The sequence below is a fragment of the Rutidosis leptorrhynchoides genome, chromosome 7 (assembly GCF_046630445.1).
Source record: "Rutidosis leptorrhynchoides isolate AG116_Rl617_1_P2 chromosome 7, CSIRO_AGI_Rlap_v1, whole genome shotgun sequence".
Classification (NCBI taxonomy): domain Eukaryota; kingdom Viridiplantae; phylum Streptophyta; class Magnoliopsida; order Asterales; family Asteraceae; genus Rutidosis; species Rutidosis leptorrhynchoides.
In genome coordinates this window covers 239930958-239951170 of record NC_092339.1, presented here as the reverse complement: position 1 = coordinate 239951170, position 20213 = coordinate 239930958, and the positions used below count along the sequence as shown (strand labels likewise).

Genomic DNA, 20213 nt, shown 5'->3' with positions numbered 1-20213 from the left:
ATTAGAAGCCACGTCATAAATGAGTGCCTAGGCACACAATTCGCAAACCAAACAATATTATACCATGGGACAACTTGTTGCCGACTACGAATTGTATCCCATACAACTCCAACAGAGAACTCTTGCAGGTCCCCATTATAGTTCCTCTACTTAACTTTATCTTTTTTATCTTCAAAAATAGGAACACTCATATTCTGCAATTGAGGATACTTTGATAACCCTTCTGATGGCCACGCCCAGTTATCCCTAGAGCATATATCACGGACTGATGCACAACTTGAGAACCCGGCTTGATGAATGTCCCGATTGCTAATAAATTGGATGAGTGGTCCATTATCGCTCCATATATCATGCCAAGCGAACGCCTGCTTTCCATCACCAATTGTAACAATAAATTTATCTCGAACCCGTTCTCTAATAGCGAGTAACTTGCGCCAACCTACGCTTGCCCCGGCAACACACGGGACATCCAAAAAATTCTTACCTTTAAGGTGGTACTCGTGAATCCATTTAACCCATAAAGACTGCTTGTTTGTGATAACTCGCCAAATGTGAGTGACCATCAATGCAACATTCCACTCTTTCAAACGTTTAACACCCAGGCCTCCTTCATCCTTTGGCAAGCAAACAGTCGACCATTTAACTTTTGCCTTACCCCTACCGAGATCCCCTTGACACCACAAAAAACCCCTCATCAAAGCTTCAATTTCCTTAATGATAGCATCAGGAATAATAAAAATAGATTGCCAATATAGTTGCATAGAGGTAAGAACCGAAATAATAAGCTGGACCCGACCTGCGAAAGAGAGAAATTTATTCTTCCAGTCTTGGATCTTACATTTCACTCGATCCACAAGAATCTGACAATCACGATACAACAAGCTTGAAGACACTAATGGAACTCCCAAATATTTAACAGGAAGTTTACCCTCTTCAAAGGGTAATATTTCAAGAATAACCTCCTTCATACGTGTGGAGACATTAGCAAAGAATGCTGTACTTTTTGCCATACTAGGGGATAGCCCGGAGCAAAGCTCAAACTCTTACAAAGCTTCGGCAATGACCTTTACCGACCCCGAATCTGCATGAGAGAAAAGGAAGAGATCGTCCGCAAAACATAGGTTGATAATCTTTAGATTTTCACACCTTGGATGAAATCGAAACCTATTTTCCTCAGTCATGCTTTCTTGGAGTAACAGAGATAAAACCTCCATTACCAAGGTAAAAAGATACGGTGACATTGGGTCCCCTTGACGAAGGCCTCGTTTACCTCTGAAGAAACCATGCAGATCACCATTAACCGCAATAGAAAAGGACGTCGAAGTAACACACGTCATGATCCATTTAACCATGGTATCCAGATAACCAAATCTACGAAGGATACTCTCCAGAAAAACCCAATCGACAGTATCGTAAGCTTTTTGGATATCAACTTTGAAAGCACAACGTGCAACACCTCGGTTCGTATGATAATCCTTCATCAATTCCTGCGTAAGCAGTATATTATCTGAGATCGTTCTACCCAGAATAAATGCCGATTGGTTACAACCTACAACTTCATCCAAGCTTAACTTGATGCGATTTGTAATGATTTTACTAATACACTTGTAAATAACATTACAACACGAAATAGGCCGATAATCCGTCACCTTGTCAGGAGTCTTCACTTTAGGAAGAAGAGTAATAACAGTGTGATTAATTTGTTTTAAAAGTCGCCCATTATTGAAATAGTCCAACACTGCTCTCGTGACATCATCCCCCACAATATGCCAAGCCGACTTAAAAAACTCCGCATTAAACCCATCCGGACCCGGAGACTTATCTGACCCGATATTATATATGGCATCCTTAACTTCTTTGGCCTTGACTTCTCTTATCATAAAAGTTGAAGCTTCAGCTGATATAGTTTTAGAAAACAAATGCTCATGCTGATCCAGGGAGTTAACAATTTGAGATGTGCCCAAGAAAGTCTCATAGTGCTTAACAAAACAGTCAGCCACTCTAACACCTTCTACTCTCGAACCATTTCCATCTACCACCGATTAGGTTCGAGACCTATTAGTACGAGTTTTAACCACATTATGAAAGTATTTTGAATTACAATCACCCACTCGTAGCCAATCGATTTTTCTTTTTGTCTTAGAAATACTTCCTCTTCAATCAATGCATCATTAAAATCACGAAGACATTGAGCTTCAGAGTTGCGGGCTACAATAGAATTTGGATTTTTATCCAACTCACGTTGCGCATCATCTAGCTTTTCACGTAACTCAATGACCCTTTTATGAAGATTCCCACGTTGCCATGCTAGTTTACGTAATGGTTTCTTCAAGCCTTTCAGCTTATTTACCAACTTAAACATGTGACACCCATGAACTTCCACTCCCCAGGCTGCCCGAACAGTCTCCTCAAAATTATCATGTTTAGCAACGAAATTACAGAACTTAAATGGCTTCGGCTTTAAAACAACTGTACCTGGGATTCTTAGAATTGCCGGGCAGTGATCTGATATCCTGTAAGGTTCAAACAAAGCGAACGCATTAACAAAGTCATTTAAAAATATATCATTACCCATGACCCGATCAATTTTCTTCAAAATACCAGTGGAAGCATTCGGGCATTGGTTCCAAGTAAATTGAAACCCCGAATGATTAATATCAGTCATTCGAATTTGTTCAATACATTCTTGGAACTCCCTCATAGCCAAAGAAACCTTCGACGAGCCACTTGACGACTCTTCCAACTCCAAAGAAACATTAAAATCGCCAAGGATCACCCATGGATGACTCCCCACAAACGCAGAGTGCCTAGCCAAATCATGCCATAAAGCCCTACGCTTACCATACAGATTGTGCGCATAAACAAAGGAAGCATAGAACTGTTTCTTATCTGTAACCATCTCTAGTAAGCAATGGATCACCTGATCTGATGCCGAAAGCACCATAACAGTAACAACAGAAGGGTCCCAACCTACAATAATACGCATACCACCTTTGCAATAATTACTATTAGACAACCATTGCCAATTCGGAAAAACATTGTTACAAATATTATTCAACTTATTAATAAGCACATGTGATTCAAGAATCGCACACAAACATAACTTATTACCATTAACAACCTCCATAACCTCGTTTTGTTTGGGGACACGATTAAGACCCCGTATATTCCATGAAGCGATGCTAACCATTGAGAACCGTTGTACTGGGTGTGCTTGCACCCACCGGATCTTTTTTTGACATGAACTCATCCATTTCATTCAGATCTTCATTAACATCACATTCATCATTATCCACCTTTTTATCAGTAGCTTCCTTATCCAGACTATTTAAAGCTGAAAACATATTTAAGTGTTGATATTCATTATTTTCCTCACCATGCTTTGTTTGCTTCGAAGTACCCACCTCAGTAGAGCTTGTATCTTTAAACTTTGGTCGATACACTAACTGTTGTTTAGTTTTACCCAAATTAAAGACCACCTTTAAACGTGACTGAGTGTCAATATTCTTATTTTTTGCATGCTTCTTTTCAACTACTTTGAACCCATCATTATCAACCTTTGGAACTTCAACTTCCACTAGAATATTAAGTGGACAACTAGCATCCGTATGTCCAAAAACTCGAAAACATGAACACCGCGGAGGCTTCCATTCATACACTACCCGAATAATGTCAACAATTCGATCTTTACCATTCACGCTCGGTGTAGCAACCCGAATTGATTCTTTCAAGTCTAACTCTGCCAAAACCTCCACCATGGCCCGGGCATAATTTGGTCGACCCCACGACTCCATACACATAGTACTCGTGTACGAATCCAACATTATAGGACGCCCAACTTTGGTAGCAATAGCACTTAATCCGTCCTCAGTAAATCCCGCTAATGGTACATCATAAAGTTTTACCCAAACCGACACTTTCTTCACATTTTCTTTTGTAAGCGAGATGTCAGCTGACCACTTGTTCAAAATTATCGGATTATTTCGTATCATCCATGGACCATTCTCCAACACGTCCAATAAGCCTTTTTTGGTCTCAAACTTAAAGAAATAAAACCCTTTATCATTCATCATTATTTTGTCCAGGCCGAATTTCTTCCAAACATTTGAGACGTAGTTCTTTACCACCGGAAAAGCCACTCGATTCCCTATAAAGTAACCATAAAGAATATTTTGATAACGCTTCGCTGCCTCCCTTACAGATGCTAAAGGAATTACTACGTCAACATCGTCATCCAGTAAACCCTCATACTTCAATTCACAGAAATTTACTTGTTTCTTGCATTGATTTTCACCCAGAATATTCATATAAGTCTTTTGGTTTTCCACAGCATCAGGTATCCCTTATTTAATCGGGTTACCACTGAGAACAGATCTTGTATCATCTTCTGACTCCGATAAATCACTAGCCGTATGCACGCTCCTATTATCATTAATCTTCTCCTCTTCCTCAACATCACGTTTGGAAGTTGCATCATCAGTCACATCGGCCTTACCCTCAATTTCAATTGTCCAGCTGCGTCGCACCTTTGACGTCGATTGGGGTCCCTTCTTCTTCGTGTTGTTGCCTCCCGAACTCATCACAACCAACCACCAGTCCACCACTTGCGGCCACTTCCTTCAACAAACAACAAGGCCGGCGTCGAATTTCGGCAACAAGCAACGCCGGCGTCGAATTCCGGCAACAAACAAGAGCCACCGCCACCACGATCTGATAAAATACTCAGATCTGAAAAATTCAGATCTATATATGAGGTGCGACGGTTGGGTCGATACATAGTTTTATACTTTTACTATACTTAAACTTTACCTTTACTTTATTTTTACTTTACTTTAACTTTAATAATTCACTTTAATAATTCATACTTTAATAATTCACTTTAATAATTCATACTTTAATAATTCACTTTAATAATTCATACTTTAATAATTCACTTTAATAATTCATACTTTAATAACTCACTTTAATAATTCAAAAATCTATTATAAATAGAATTCAATAGGTTTCATTATTTCATAGAAACTTGAAAATATTTTTCTCTAAACTCTCTCAATCGATTTACATATATATATTTACTCCGTATTATTTCAATATATTATTAGTATACATAAAATATTACGTCAGAGTGCTGTCCGAGTGATTTCGAAATTGTTTTTCGAGTGGGATTGGATTAAGGAAATTATGGGTTATAGCTATGGAGGTGATTGGTATGGTTCATGGGTATGCTCGTGAGGTCAATATAGTGTTTATCATCTCTGTTGCATCTACATACCTTTCCTGCAATATTGAATCTCAATATTGATACGTGAGTACTCATAATTTAACTTTTACATACTAATAGTGTATCCCTGACTAGTGCTCGAGTATATAGGATTATGCATGTTTGTACTTTTGATATTGCCTTTAGTTAGGTTATGTTGAATCCTGAATTAGTTATATATGCGACTGAGATAAGGTATAAGATATGCATTCGTTGGAAAGATAGCGAAAAATTAAGAACTTTTCATTTAGATATCGAATGATTTCGATGAACGGATTTGAAGTTATAGTCCATCGAATTTTTGTATTATTATTAAAAATGATTATTATTATCGTCCTTATTATCGTCGTTCTAGTTTTATCTTATTATTATTATTATTATCTTTATCAATAAAAGGATTTATCATTAAAAATTGTTATTTTTTTATTATTACTATCGTTATTATCGTTAAAGTTATAATTAGTATTATTATTATCCAATTATTATTATTATTATTATTATTATTATTATTATTATTATTATTATTATTATTATTATTATTATTATTATTATTATTATTATTATTATTATTATTATTATTGGTATTATTATTATTATTATCATTATTAATATATATATCATTATTTAAAAATGGTTATTGTTATTATTATTATTATTATTACTATATTATCATTAAGATAATTATTAGTATTATCGTTAATAATGTTATAGTAACTATCATTATTAATATTAGTGTAATTAAAACAAATATTTGTAACACCTAATTATTTTGATTACTATTATTATCATTATTACGAACACGATATAAAAGACGATTAAAAGCTATTAAACGAAACGATTAGGAAATAATGGGTAAGAGTATCATGATGAAATTAAAATATTATAAGATATTGATTTAGATAAAATTATCGTTCTTATTATTTTTATCATTACTATTATTATTAAAATTATCGTTAGTATTAAAACTATCATTTTAACAAAAATTATCATTTTAATAGAAATGTCATTGTTACTATAAAATATCATTATTATTATTATTATTTTAAATAGAATTATTATTTTAAAGATAATATTAAAAATTATCGTAAATATCAAAGTTATCATAATTAGAATTATCGTTTTATCATAATGTCATCTTAGTAATTATAAATATTGATATTTTTATAATAATAATAATAATAATTATTATTACAAAATAATACAACTTTTACTTACTATCATTATAAATATTATTTTATCAAATAAATATTTGATACAAACATATTTTACTACGTGTAATAACTTACTTTAATAATACGTATCATATTATCTTTATAATATTAAATGAACCCTATAAATTTTATTACTTAATATATATAAAAGTATATTTTATTATATTATATAAATATAATATAAAATTTTATTTATTAATAAATAAATTATATTATTTACTCTAATAAATCTTTTAAAAATATAAAACGACGATATTTAAACTATATATTAATCATGTATAAATTTTTGGAAATTATTTTGAGTCAAATTTACTTTTGTTGACTTTTGCATATTAGTCTCGAGCATTAGGATTGTGGTACACTATGACTTGACCTAATTTGTTAGACAAATATTGACCAACACATAAATATATATAATTAATTTAGGTTCGTGAATCCGAGGCCAACCTTGCACTTGTTCAATGACGTTATATGTATTTTTACTACGAAATACAGTATGGTGAGTTTCATTTGCCTTTTTACCCTTTAAATTTTTGGGACTGAGAATACATGCGCTTTTATAAATGTTTGACGAAATAGACACAAGTAATTGAAACTACATTCTATGGTTGAATTATCGAAATCGAATATGCCCCTTTTTATTAAAGTCTGGTAATCTAAGAATTAGGGAACAGACACCCTAATTGACGCGAATCCTAAAGATAGATCTACTGGGCCTAACAAACCCCATCCAAAGTACCGGATGCTTTAGTACTTCGAAATTATATCATGTCCGAAGGAGGATCCCGGAATGATAGGGGATATTCTTATATGTATCTAGTTAATGTCGGTTACCAGGTGTTCACCATATGAATGATTATTTTTTGTCTCTATGCATGGGACGTATATTTATGAGAACTGGAAATGAAATTCTTGTGGTCTATTAAAATGATGGAAATAAATGATTATGATAAACTAATGAACTCACCAACCTTTTGGTTGACACTTTAAAGCATGTTTATTCTCAGGTTTTAAAGAAATCTTCCGCTGTGCATTTGCTCATTTTAAAGATATTACTTGGAGTCTTTCATAGCATATTTCGAAGAACGTTGCATTCGAGTCATTGAGTTCATCAAAGATTATTATTAAATCAATTTATAGTTGGATAGTGGATATTATGAAATGGTATGCATGCCTGTCAATTTTTGATGTAAAGAAAGATTGTCTTTTAAAAACGAATGCAATGTTTGTAAAATGTATCATATAGAGGTCAAATACCTCGCAATGTAATCAACTATTGTGAATCGTTTATAATGTATATGAACGGGTCCTTTCACATTAACTTTAAATTCAATCCCATTTGAATTTATTAATTCTACAGTTCCGTATGGGAAAATTCTTCTGACTATGAATGGTCCAGACCATCTTGATTTCAATTTTCCAGGAAATAGCTTGAATCGTGAATTGAAAAGAAGAACTCTGTCTCCTTCTTTAAATTCTTTTGAACTTCTGATTCTTTTATCATGCCATTTCTTCGTTCTTTCCTTATAGATTAACGAATTTTCATATGCTTCATGTCTTAATTCTTCTAATTCATTTAGTTGGCTTAACCGTAGACGTCCAGCTTCATGTAAATCAAGATTACATGTCTTCAAAGTCCAAAATGATTTATGTTCAATTTCTACTGGAAGATGACATGCTTTTCCATAAACGAGTCTAAAATGTGTGGTTCCAATTGGAGTTTTGTAGGCTGTTCTAAAAGCCCAGAGTGCATCCTCCAATTTCATGGACCATTCCTTAGGATTTGATCCTACGGTTTTCTCTAGAATACGTTTTAAAGCTCGGTTGGTATTTTTAACTTGTCCACTTATTTGTGGATGATAAGCAGTTGAGATTTTATGAGTTACACCATATCTTTTGAGAACTTTCTCAAGTTGATTATTACAGAAATGAGTACCCCGATCACTTATTAAAGCTTTTGGTGTTCCAAACCTTGCAAAAAGACATTTTAAAAAGTTGATTACAACTCGTGCATTGTTAGTTGGGAGAGCTTGTGCTTCCGCCCATTTAGATACATAATCAATTGCAACGAGAATGTAGAGATTATTATGAGATTTTGGAAATGGACCCATAAAGTCAATACCCCAAATGTCAAATACTTCACATACTTGAATGACATTTTGTGGCATTTCATCACGTTGACTTATTTTTTCGGCCCTTTGACAAGCATCACAGGATTTGCAAAGAAGGTGTGCGTCTTTGAAAATTGTAGGCCAATAGAATCCAGCATCGTAAACTTTTCTTGCTGTGAGTTGAGGCCCATAATGCCCTCAAGTTGGTCTTGTGTGACAATGGTTTAAGATTTTACTAGCTTCATCTCCGAATACGCATCGGCGTATTATTCCATCGGGACAACTATTAAACAAATGTGGATCTTCCCAGAAATAGTGTTTTATATCACTAAAGAATTTCTTTTATTTTTGGTACGACAACCCTTTTTTACGGAATCCACATACTAAATAGTTTGCATAGTCTGCAAACCATGGAATTTCACTATAATCTATCTTCAATAGATATTCATCAGGAAAGTTATCTTGTATGGCCGATTCATTTAGAACTTCTAATTCGGGATTTTCAAGACGAGAAAGATGATCAGCGACGAGATTTTCTGCTCCCTTTTTATCTTGGATTTCAATATCAAACTCTTGTAAGAGTAAGATCCAACGAATTAATCGTGATTTAGCATCTTGTTTCGAAAATAGGTATCTAAGAGCAGAATAGTCGGTATAGACCACCGTTTTAGCTAGAACGAGATATGAACGAAATTTGTCAAAAGCAAAGACAATAGCAAGGAGTTCTTTTTCAGTAGTTTTATAATTCCTTTGTGCTCCTTGTAATGTCTTACTAACGTAATAAATAGGTTGAAATCGTTTTTCAATCCTTTGTCCTAAAACAGCTCTCATTGCAAAATCACTTGCATCGCACATAAGTTCAAACGGTAGATTCCAATTCGGAGTTATCATGATCGGCGCATTAGTGAGTTTTTCTTTAAGAATATTAAAAGATTTGATGCATTCATCTGAAAATATGAATGGAGCATCCTTTTCTAGTAGTTTATTCATAGGAGTGGCAATTTTAGAAAAATCTTTTATGAAACGTCGGTAAAAACCGGCATGCCCTAGAAAACTCCTAACTCCTCTAACATTGGTGGGATGTGGAAGTTTAGCAATTACATCTACTTTAGCTCTATCTACTTCAATTCCTTCCTTTAAAATTTTATGACCAAGAACGATGCCTTCTTTAACCATGAAATGGCATTTCTCCCAATTAAGTACTAGATTTGATTGTTCGCATCTAATAAGCATTCGTTCAAGATTAACTAGACATGATTCAAATGTATCATCGAAGACTGAAAAGTCATCCATGAAAACTTCCATGCATTTTTCTATCATGTCGTGAAAAATTGCCATCATATACCTTTGAAAGGTTGCAGGGGCGTTGCAAAGTCCAAATGGCATGCATTTGTAAGTAAAAGTACCATAAGGGCACGTGAATGTGGTTTTCTCTTGATCCTCAGGTGCTATTGGAATTTGAAAATATCCAGAAAAATCGTCAAGAAAAGAATAGTAACTGTTTCCGGCTAATCTTTCCAACATTTGATCAATGAAAGGTAAGGGAAAGTGATCTTTTCTGGTGGCGTCATTTAATTTTCTATAATCAATACAAACACGCCATCATGTTACAGTCCTAGTAGGAATAAGCTCATTTTTCTCATTTGTGATGACAGTCATGCCACCCTTCTTAGGTACGCATTGAACTGGGCTTACCCATGGACTATCAGAGATTGGATAAATTAAACCTGCATCTAGCAGTTTAATAATTTCTTTCTTAACAACATCTTGCATATTAGGATCTAGTCTTCTTTGGCGTTACACATACGTTTTATGACCTTCTTCCATAAGGATTTTATGTGTGCAATACGAAGGACTTATTCCTTTAATGTCATGAATCTTCCATGCAATAGCTAGTTTATGAGCTCTTAGCATAGAAATAAGTTGAGATTTTTCATTTTTAGTAAGAGAAGACGATATTATTACAGGTAATTCAGATTCACCATGTAAATAAGCATATTCCAAATGGTTTGGAAGTGGCTTTAACTCTAATGTCGGTGGTTCTTCTATCGATGATTTATATTGATATTTGTCTTCTTCTTTTAGCATTTGAATTTCTTATATTGTTGTTTCATATCCATTAGCCATAAGTGTAGCTAACATTTCAGTTTCATCAATTGGTTCAGTTCCTTCTCCTAAAGAACATTCTCCTGTTCCTTGTAATTCTGGAAATTCTTCTAACAATTCTACATGTGAATCTATAGTTTGAATATAATAACATGTATCATCTGCATATTGCGGTTGTTGCATGGCTCTATCAACTGAAAAGGTAACACTCTCGTCCTCTATACTTAGGGTCAGTTTCTTACCGAACACGTCTATTATTGCTTTAGCCGTGTTTAAGAATGGTCTTCCTAATATGAGAGGAACTCGAGAATCTTCTTCCATGTCCAGAATAACAAAATCTACTGGAAATACTAAAGTACCAAATTTAACTAGCATGTTCTCCATTATCCCTCAAGGATATTTTACTAATCGATCGGCTAGTTGTATACTTATTCATGTTGGTTTCAATTCTCCAAGGTCTAGTTTAGCGTATAGTGAATACGGCATTAGATTTATACTAGCACCTAAGTCTGCCAATGCTTCTATTGAACTAAGACTACCCAGAAAACATGTAATTGTGAATCTTCCTGGATCAGATAATTTTTCTGGTATCTTATTCAACAGCACTGCAGAACAATTAGCATTCATAGTAACAGACGAGAGTTCTTCCATTTTCTTTCTATTTGTGATTAGATCTTTCAAAAATTTAGCACATCTAGGCATTCCTGAAATCACACCAATGAAAGGAAGATTTATATTTATTTGTTTAAACATATCCAAGAATTTGGATTGCTCGGCTTCAAGTCTCTCTTTTCTCATTTTACTCGGGTAAGGAAGTGGTGGTTGGTATGGTTTAACATAAGGTTTAGCCTTAACTGTGTTATCTTCATTAACCTTTTCAACTACCGGTTCTGTTTCCTTATCTTGATCAGATTGTGGTTCTTGTGGAGTAGGAATAGCTTCATCAGAAATTACAGGTATTTCAGGTGGTTTAAGTGTAATACCACTTCTTGTGGTAACGGCTTTAGCTGTTTCATTCCGGGGGTTAGCATTTGTATCACTTGCTAGGTTGCTTACTTCTTGTTCTAAATTTTGAATAGAAGCTTGTTGATTTCTAAATGCTTGAGCATTTTGTTCATTGGTTTGTTTCTGAGATGTGAAACACTGCGTTTGAGATTCAACTAGCTTCGACATCATGTCTTCTAAATTTAGCTTTTTATCATCTGTTTGTGGTGGTTTATTTTGAAAAATAGGTCTTTGCTGATTGTAAGTATTATTAGGTACTTGTTGATTGCTAGGACCTTGTTGGTTGTTGTATGGAACATTTCGGTTGTAATTCTGATTTTGATTGTAGATTGGTCTTGGCGGTTGATAATTATTCTGATAATTATTTCCAGGCCTTTGGTTCATGTATGAAACATTCTCTCTTTGTTCCATTGTTTGTTCAATACTGAGACAATCTTTTGTCAAATGTAGTCCTCCACACTGCTCACAACTAATTCGTATTGAGTAGATATCTTTAGTCATCTTTTCCATTTGTCTTTCTACAGCATCTATCTTTGCAGAAATGGAATCAAAGTCATGGCTATAATCAGCTCGAGCTGCTTTAGATGATATAACGATATCTTTTTCTTGGTGCCACTCATGTGAGTGGGAAGCAGTGTTATCAATAATTTTTTAAGCGTCAGTTGCGGTTTTCTTCATAATGGAACCACCAGCTGCTATATCGATGTCTTTTCGTGTAGTGATGTCGCATCCTTGGTAGAATATTTTTACAATTTGATAAGTGTCTAAACCATGTTGCGGACATCCTCTCAATAACTTTTCAAATCTTGTCCATGCCTCATATAAAGTTTCATTTGGCTTTTGTGCGAACGTAACAATTTCTCCTTGAAGTCTCACGGCTTTAGATGCCAGAAAGAATTGTTTAAGAAATTTTTTTTCAACTAAAACATCCCATGTATCAATCGCCCCTTCAGGTAATGATTCTAACCAATCTTTGGATTCTCCCTTTAAAGTTCAGGGGAATAACATGAGATAGATCTGTTCATCTTCCACTTCTCTGATTTTAAATAAAGTACAGATCCTATTAAAGGTACGAAGATGTTCATTTGGATCTTCCTTCAGCGCACCACTAAATTAGCCTTGATTAGTTACCATGTGTAGGATTTGTCCTTTGATTTCATAATCTGGCGCATTAATATCTGGTTGAGTAATTGCGTAACCTTGGCCAGTGCATTTAGCTCTCATTCGGTCTTCCATACTTAGAGATTCCAGATTCTCCATTATTGAATTTGTTGAATCTGAATCACTAGAGGATTCTGATTTAATGGGTTGTTCCTCGACAATATCTGTTTGAATGATTGGTGGTTCCGGAGGAAAGATTAATGGTTCAGGATCTCCGAATTGTCCCTGAATATCCTTCGGATTCTCAATTATGAGGTCGGGTTCAAAAAATGGATTATCAAAAATTTGAATTGGAGTACGTGGTAGACTAGATGACGATTCTAAAGAAAAATTAACGGCGACAATATTGGCTAGATGTCTTGATCGAGTTACAGGTGGTGAACGTACGAAAGGTGGAAAACATTTTGCTCGGTGCATTCACTGAATATCCTATTAGTAAAAAAATAAAAATTATATAAGTTATCAAAATAATAGACTTTTCTGATTTTGCCCACGTTTCGAATAGCCAATAGATGCAGTAGGTAGCCAGGACCCTTTAAATCGGAAGCCCACAACTCGCCACTAACAAATCCAACTATTACTACGAACCAGAAAATTTTGGATGTCTATCAATTTAACCACTTAAAATAATTTTTTGTTGAAATTTAAAGAAATTTTAAAGAAGAAATAGAAAATTCTATGTCCTAAAAACTAGAGCATTGAGAAATAAGAAAGAAAAAGAGCGCGTCGAAAAACGTCGAAAAATAAAAAGTCGAAAAATAATAAAAAGAACGTAGCGCGTCGAAACTTAAAAGTCTAAAAACTAAGAATTAAAAGTTGCGTCTAAAAATATTAAAGCTTAAAAGAAATTCTATATCCAAAACGGTAATAACTTAAAAAGTACTAAAATTTAAAAACGGCGTCGCAAAATTCTAAAGCACCTAAATCTTAGTCTAAAGAAAAAGCACTTAAGGGATTTTAGGACAAAGCTTAAAAATCTAGAAATAAAAATAACTATGGCAAAAAGTATGACTTAAAACTAAATACGAACGAAAAATACAAATATTATGCTAAAATAAATAAAAAGATACAAAATATAAAAATAAACTTAAAGTTGTAAAAAGTACAATTTTTATAAAAATATTATGTTTTTATTATTTATTTATAAAAGTATTAATTTTTATATATTAATAAAACTAAAATTAAACTAAAAATACAAATTAACTAAAACTAAATAATAAATAAACTAAACCCTAATTATTATTAATTATATATTATTAATTAAATTAACCCTAATCCTGTCGGCTGAGGTTACCAAGCCTGTCTTTTCAAGCCATGCGATCGCATGGCTTCGAAGTTATATTTCCATGCGATCGCATGGGCTAGGGTTTCGGGCCAGAATCTGGGCTGCTACAGTACCAGGCCGAGTGTTTTATTATTTTTTTTTTCTGTTTTTCTATTTTTAATATAAATAAATATTTATATAAAATAATAAAATACTTATATTTAAAAACTATAATAGAAATAAAAATACTTTTTAACTTTATATATTTTAAACAAATTCTTAAAAATAAATATATAGATATTTTTCTTTTTATATTTTTGAATTTTTTAATATTTAAAACGTATATTTTTATACAAAGAACTTAATAAATTTTTTTATATATATAGCGTTTCGCTTCCGGCGGTTAAGCAGTTCCCCGGCAGCGGCACCAAAAATACTTGATGTGCGTAGAGGTGTATACGAAATAGTTTATATTTTACTAGGAAATACTATTAAATACGATACATTTTTACACAAGTTATTTATTTATTTATAGAGTGGATATACTTAAACCTTGCTACAATAATTATAGGCAGTGTATCTAATCGTACAGTAGTGTAGTTTTTAGTAAGTCCGGTTCGTCCATAGGGAACTAGCCAAGTTTAACGCTATATTTTTAAAAACTATATTTGTAAATATATATATAGGTAGTATTATTATTATAAAAGGGAGTTTTTACAGTTTAATGATCGGTTTGTCGATTTTAAAACTTAAGTCGCAGTTAAAACCTAATGTAAAATATTAAAAATAAATATAACTTAATTTTAAGAGTAAAGTAAATAACGATAATGAAATTGCGATAAATAAAAATGCGATAAATAAAATGACGATAAATAAAATTGCGATAATTAAAAAGTACGAAAATTAAAATTGCATTTAAATACAATGACAGTAAATAAAAGTGCGATAATTAAAAGTGAAATTAAATATGAAATAAAGGAATTATGCTTATTTAAACTTCTGTAATCATCATGTTTGACGTGTTGATTTTAGTTTATTATCATGGGTTAATTGTCCTTTGTCCTGGATTATTCAATATGTCCGTCTGGTTTTTGTCCATAACAGTCCATCAGTCATAAATATAAAGTGCGAGTGTCCTCGTCAAATTATCCTTATATCCGAAGTCAAATATTCCAACTAATTGGGGACTAAAACTGTAACAAGGTCTTAATACTTTGTTTAATAATTACACCAGGATATCGACTACGTGTAACCCAAGGTTTTAATACTTTGTTAACAATTACGCCAAGTGTCCTTGTACAAAATTCACCCTTGTTTTAATAAGTCCATTAACTATTAATCCATTCCCGTATCCGGTTAAATGAACGATTATTAGTACTTATAAATATTTCGCCCATCGTGTCTGATCGAGTGTATGTGGTTATTTATATTAAATTAACAAACTATCATTTAATTAAACAAATATAAAGCCCATTAATAGCCCATAGTCTAATTTCCACAAGTGTCGTTCTTTTGTCCAAACCCCAATTATGGTACAAAGCCCAATTACCCAATTTTAATATTTAGCCCAACATCACGATTACTTCAGCTTAAATAAGCATAATAATAACTTAGCTACGAGACATTAATTTAAAAAGGTTGAACATAACTTACAATTATTAATAATAGCGTAGCGTTACACGGACAGAATTTCGACTTACACCCTTACAACATTCGCTAACATACCCTTATTATTAAAATTAAAATTAAAATTATAATATATATATATATATATATATATATATATATATATATATATATATATATATATATATATATATATATATATATATATATATATATATATATATATATATATATATATACGTGAGATTGAGAGATAGAGAAAAAGTGTATGAAATTCGGCCAAAACACGCGAAAATTATAGGATGTCTCGTGCTACAGTGCACCATGCGACCGCATGGTTTTTGCACTTCCAGGCCATGCGGTCGCATGGCCTGCTTTTCCAGCTCACAAAGAATCCAAAACGTGGGCTGCTGGATTTTTATAATATTTATAATATAATATAATTAATTATATATAATTAATTATATATTATATTATATTCTTGTACTCCGTAGACTTGTAATTTTCGGTCCGTTATGTTGCGCGTTGAGAGTTGGTTCAGGTCCCGGTTCTGAATTTTCGAACGTCCTTGCGTACTATTTAATATCTTGTATTTTGCGTTTTGCTTCTTGTACTCTTGTAATTTTTAGACGTTTCTTATCAATAATTGGAACCACTTTGATTGTAATTTGTACTTTTTAGCTTTTTGGTCGTTTGCGTCTTCAATTCGTCGAATCTGTCTTTTGTCTTCACCTTTTATTATTTAAACGAATATCACTTGTAAATAGAACAATTGCAACTAAAAGCTTATCTTTCTTGAGGGATAATGCTATGAAATATATGTTCGTTTTTAGCATTATCACATCCGAATGTATTAATCCTAATCAGTATTTTTCTCTTTCATAGGTCCCTTTGAAAGGTGCTTTAGTCATTTTGCCTTGTAAACAAGATTCACATACATCAAACGAGTCTAGTTCATTTGATTTCAAAAGTCCATTCTTTTGAAGTGTATGCATTCGATTCTTGTTTATGTGACCAAGGCGACAATGCCATAAGTAGGAATCACTCAAATCCCTTTTGAGTTTCTTGGTGTTTGCCTGGAACATTGAGCTATTGTATGATGTGTCATCATGAACCAATTCATAAATAGCATTCAAAGGTGAAGCCTTAAAATAGAACACATTATCTAAAGAAACGTGGATATCATCATCAATAAAATTAAAATCAAAACCACATTGTCTTAAACGGGAAATAGAAATAATGTTTTGAGATAAATCAGGTGCATACAAAACATTTTTCAAAATAAGCTCCAAACCACTTGGAAGCTTCAAAACAAAGTCTCCTTGAGCTTTCACTTGCACCCTTGCTCCATTACCTATGAAGAGACTTGTTGTTCTCGCATCTTGATTACTTCTTTTGAACCCCTGCAAAGAATTGCAAATATGAGTTCCACATCCTGTGCCTAATACCCATGTATTAGAAGAAGCAATACTAAGCTCAATGTATACCATATATACATTACCTGAGGTTTGCCCTATATCTCTCTTTTCTTTCAACTCCTTGAGGTAGATTGGGCAGTTGCGTTTCCAGTGACCCATTTCACCGAACCAAAGAACGGATCTTCCTTGGGGTTTGTTTTTCCAACAACCTTTTGCATCTTGTTATTGTTGGTTGGGGTAACCATCTTCCCCTTTCCGTTGCCCTTGCCTTGGTAGGCGGGTCCTTTCCTCTTAGCCACCTTTGGCTTAGAAGTGTTATTGTTTTTCGACCCGCCTTCATTGATCATAAACATGGGTGAAGCCCTTTTACCCATGCTTGCTTCAGCCATCTTAAGCATGGCATGTAATTCGCCAATGCTCTTATCCCAACCATTCATGTTGTAATTCATTACAAATGTGTCAAACCCCTTTGACAAGGAATTAAGGATGACATCCGTGGCTAATTCATTAGACACGTTGCAGTTTAGACGGTTCGCTCGATCAATTAGGCTTTTCATCTTAAGGACATAAGATGAAACGGATTGGGAGTCGTCCATCCGACATGCAGGAAGCGCTCGAACTGTTTTGAAGTGCTCGACACGAGCTTGTTGAAGGAACATCTCCTTCAACTGTGTGATCATGTCATATGCACTATGATGCTCGAAGTCCTTTTGGAGTTCGGGTATCATAGTCCCAAGCATAAGGCAAGAGACTTTCACCGAATCAGTGCAATACTTATCCCAATAAGCTATGCCTTCCGTATCATCCTCGCCGGGTCGATCGGGAATGGGGTCTTCCAACACATATGCCCTATCCTCAAGTTTAAGGACAATTCTTAGATTGCGAAACCAATCCATGAAATTCGTATGGTTGAGTTTTTCCTTTTCGAGGATTGACATCAACGATAGGTTGTTAAAGTTGATTGGTGCTTTTGGAATGTTGTTGTTATTGGCGGTCATCTACAAAATTTAACAAAGTTGTTTAAGTATCAATTTTAATTTAACAATCAATACCCTTTAAATCCAATTGATTTTTATTAAATTTTAGAATCCAACGGTAAACCAAATTTCGGTTAGGTGACCTTTATCCCGTCATTTAATTTAGCTAGGTAGTCATTAATATGACAATTCCAATCCTTTTGCAACTTCTAAGGTATGGGATCATGCAATCCTTTTGCATGGCATATTTATCCCATTAATGCATGTTTGTTCCTCATGCTTCGGTGATCCTAAGTTCATGATTCCCAAATCAAGTCGTCCTACTTGTGTAAACTTGTAAACTTAACATACAAGTGGTTAGGTGACCTTTATCCCACAAGTGTGCGAAATTCACCTTAATCATATTAGTTTGCTCATAACGGTTAGGTGACCTTTATTCCATTATGAGTTCCCTAATATTTTTAAGTGTCACATAAAAGGATGGCGTTTAACTTGTTTTGCCTTGTTAATAAGGGATTTTAAGTTTTCATTATTTCTAGTTTAAGAAAACTTCTATGCCATTCACCAACATGCATTTAGTGTATGGTTTATTTGAAAATCCATTTTCATGTTATGTAATAAAGCCAATTTCATTACATTGATATAAACCATTTTATATGTGTTTTAATAACCAATTATTATAATCCATTTAGCCATTTTTAATTTAACTAATTAAATTATCGTTTTGCATGTTGTTAATAATGTCTAATTTAACCAATTAAATTATCAATTTACTTGTTGTTAACTTGTGATTTAATTGTAGTAACCAAACATACAAACACAATAAACAACCATGCATGCAAAATAAATATGTTCACAATCAAGCCAATTTGGTAGACATTTGTTTAACCGAAAACAAATGCCACCGGTAAAGGGGTTGTAACACAAAGTAGGAGATTTTAAATCTCCCACTTAATCTTGCATCCAAATGCTTCTTCTTGTGTTCTTCCAAGTCTTCATCTTGTATCTTCATCATATTACAAAAAATATATCCTAATACATTTCTTCTAAAAAATGAAAATACAACCTAATCTATTTTACATACCAAATATAAAATAAATTACATAAATTACATGACCAAATGAATAAATATTACCAACCAAATGAATGAATTAATATTATATACCAAATGAATAATTAATCAACCAAACAAGCATTCATCCAAACACATGGTCATGGCTATGATTGTGAACATTAATATACAACAAATATGACCAAAATGGAACAACCCAAAACCCATTTGGGTCCTCCAAGAATCCGGCCAAATCACTCAACCCTCCCAAACCCGAAAATTTTTGCATTCCATTTTCATGCATGTACTTAGAATGAAAATATAGTGGGTTTAAAGACCGTATATAAGAAGCATATTTCATAGACTTCGACTCTATATACCATTGATGGAATTTAACATAACAACAAGTATTAATGTTAACATAATCACAAAGCCATATTATGATAGTTAAAGAAAGCGGATGCATGAAGGTTTATAAAACCAAGTTTATATGTTAAACCATTTTGTGTGAATTCCATATTGTTATCAAGTCTTGAAACATATGCTTACATATAAGAACAAGGAGAGTAGATATTATACCTCCTCAAGTAAATTGAGGATTATTTTGAACAAGCAAGATGATGATGAAAATGAAGCAACAACAACCTCTAACTTGAAGTCTCAAGTGTGTAATACCCACAAGCTTTCAATCACCAACATCTTCTATTATTTAGTTAGGATTTTAGGACACTTGATGAACTTAATTAGAAAGCAAAACTCTCCTCTCCTCACCAAAAGTTTTGGCCAGCAGACCCCTCACAACAATGAGAGAGTTATTTTTAAAACTTAGTGTATTTTCTTGGTCAAGGAGAGAGTTCAAGGAGACAAGCATGCTCATAAGTATTTGTGTGATCTTGAAAGTAACAAAACAAGGCATGGGGTGTCTCCTTGGAGACCCCAAAACCATCCCCCATTAGGTTTTATAACAAGATTTATATTTTATAAAACTTGTTATAAAATACCTTGCAATTATATATAAAACTT

General features: G+C 33.3%; 1 protein-coding gene and 1 non-coding gene across 2 annotated transcripts; one reads left to right on the top strand and one right to left on the bottom strand.

The window, feature by feature from the left end:
- Nucleotides 1–1043: 1043 nt before the first annotated feature.
- LOC139859920 (uncharacterized) lies at nt 1044–3127 on the bottom strand. The gene is made up of 2 exons (XM_071848694.1): nt 2102–3127; nt 1044–1928 (listed from the first exon to the last, which is right to left on the bottom strand). The coding sequence occupies exons 1-2, from the start codon at nt 3125–3127 to the stop codon at nt 1044–1046; spliced, it is 1911 nt and encodes a 636-aa protein (XP_071704795.1).
- Nucleotides 3128–12459: 9332 nt separating this feature from the next.
- LOC139860936 (small nucleolar RNA R71) lies at nt 12460–12566 on the top strand. Its single transcript, XR_011763561.1, has one exon. It is a non-coding gene; the product is annotated as a small nucleolar RNA R71 (small nucleolar RNA).
- Nucleotides 12567–20213: the final 7647 nt, after the last annotated feature.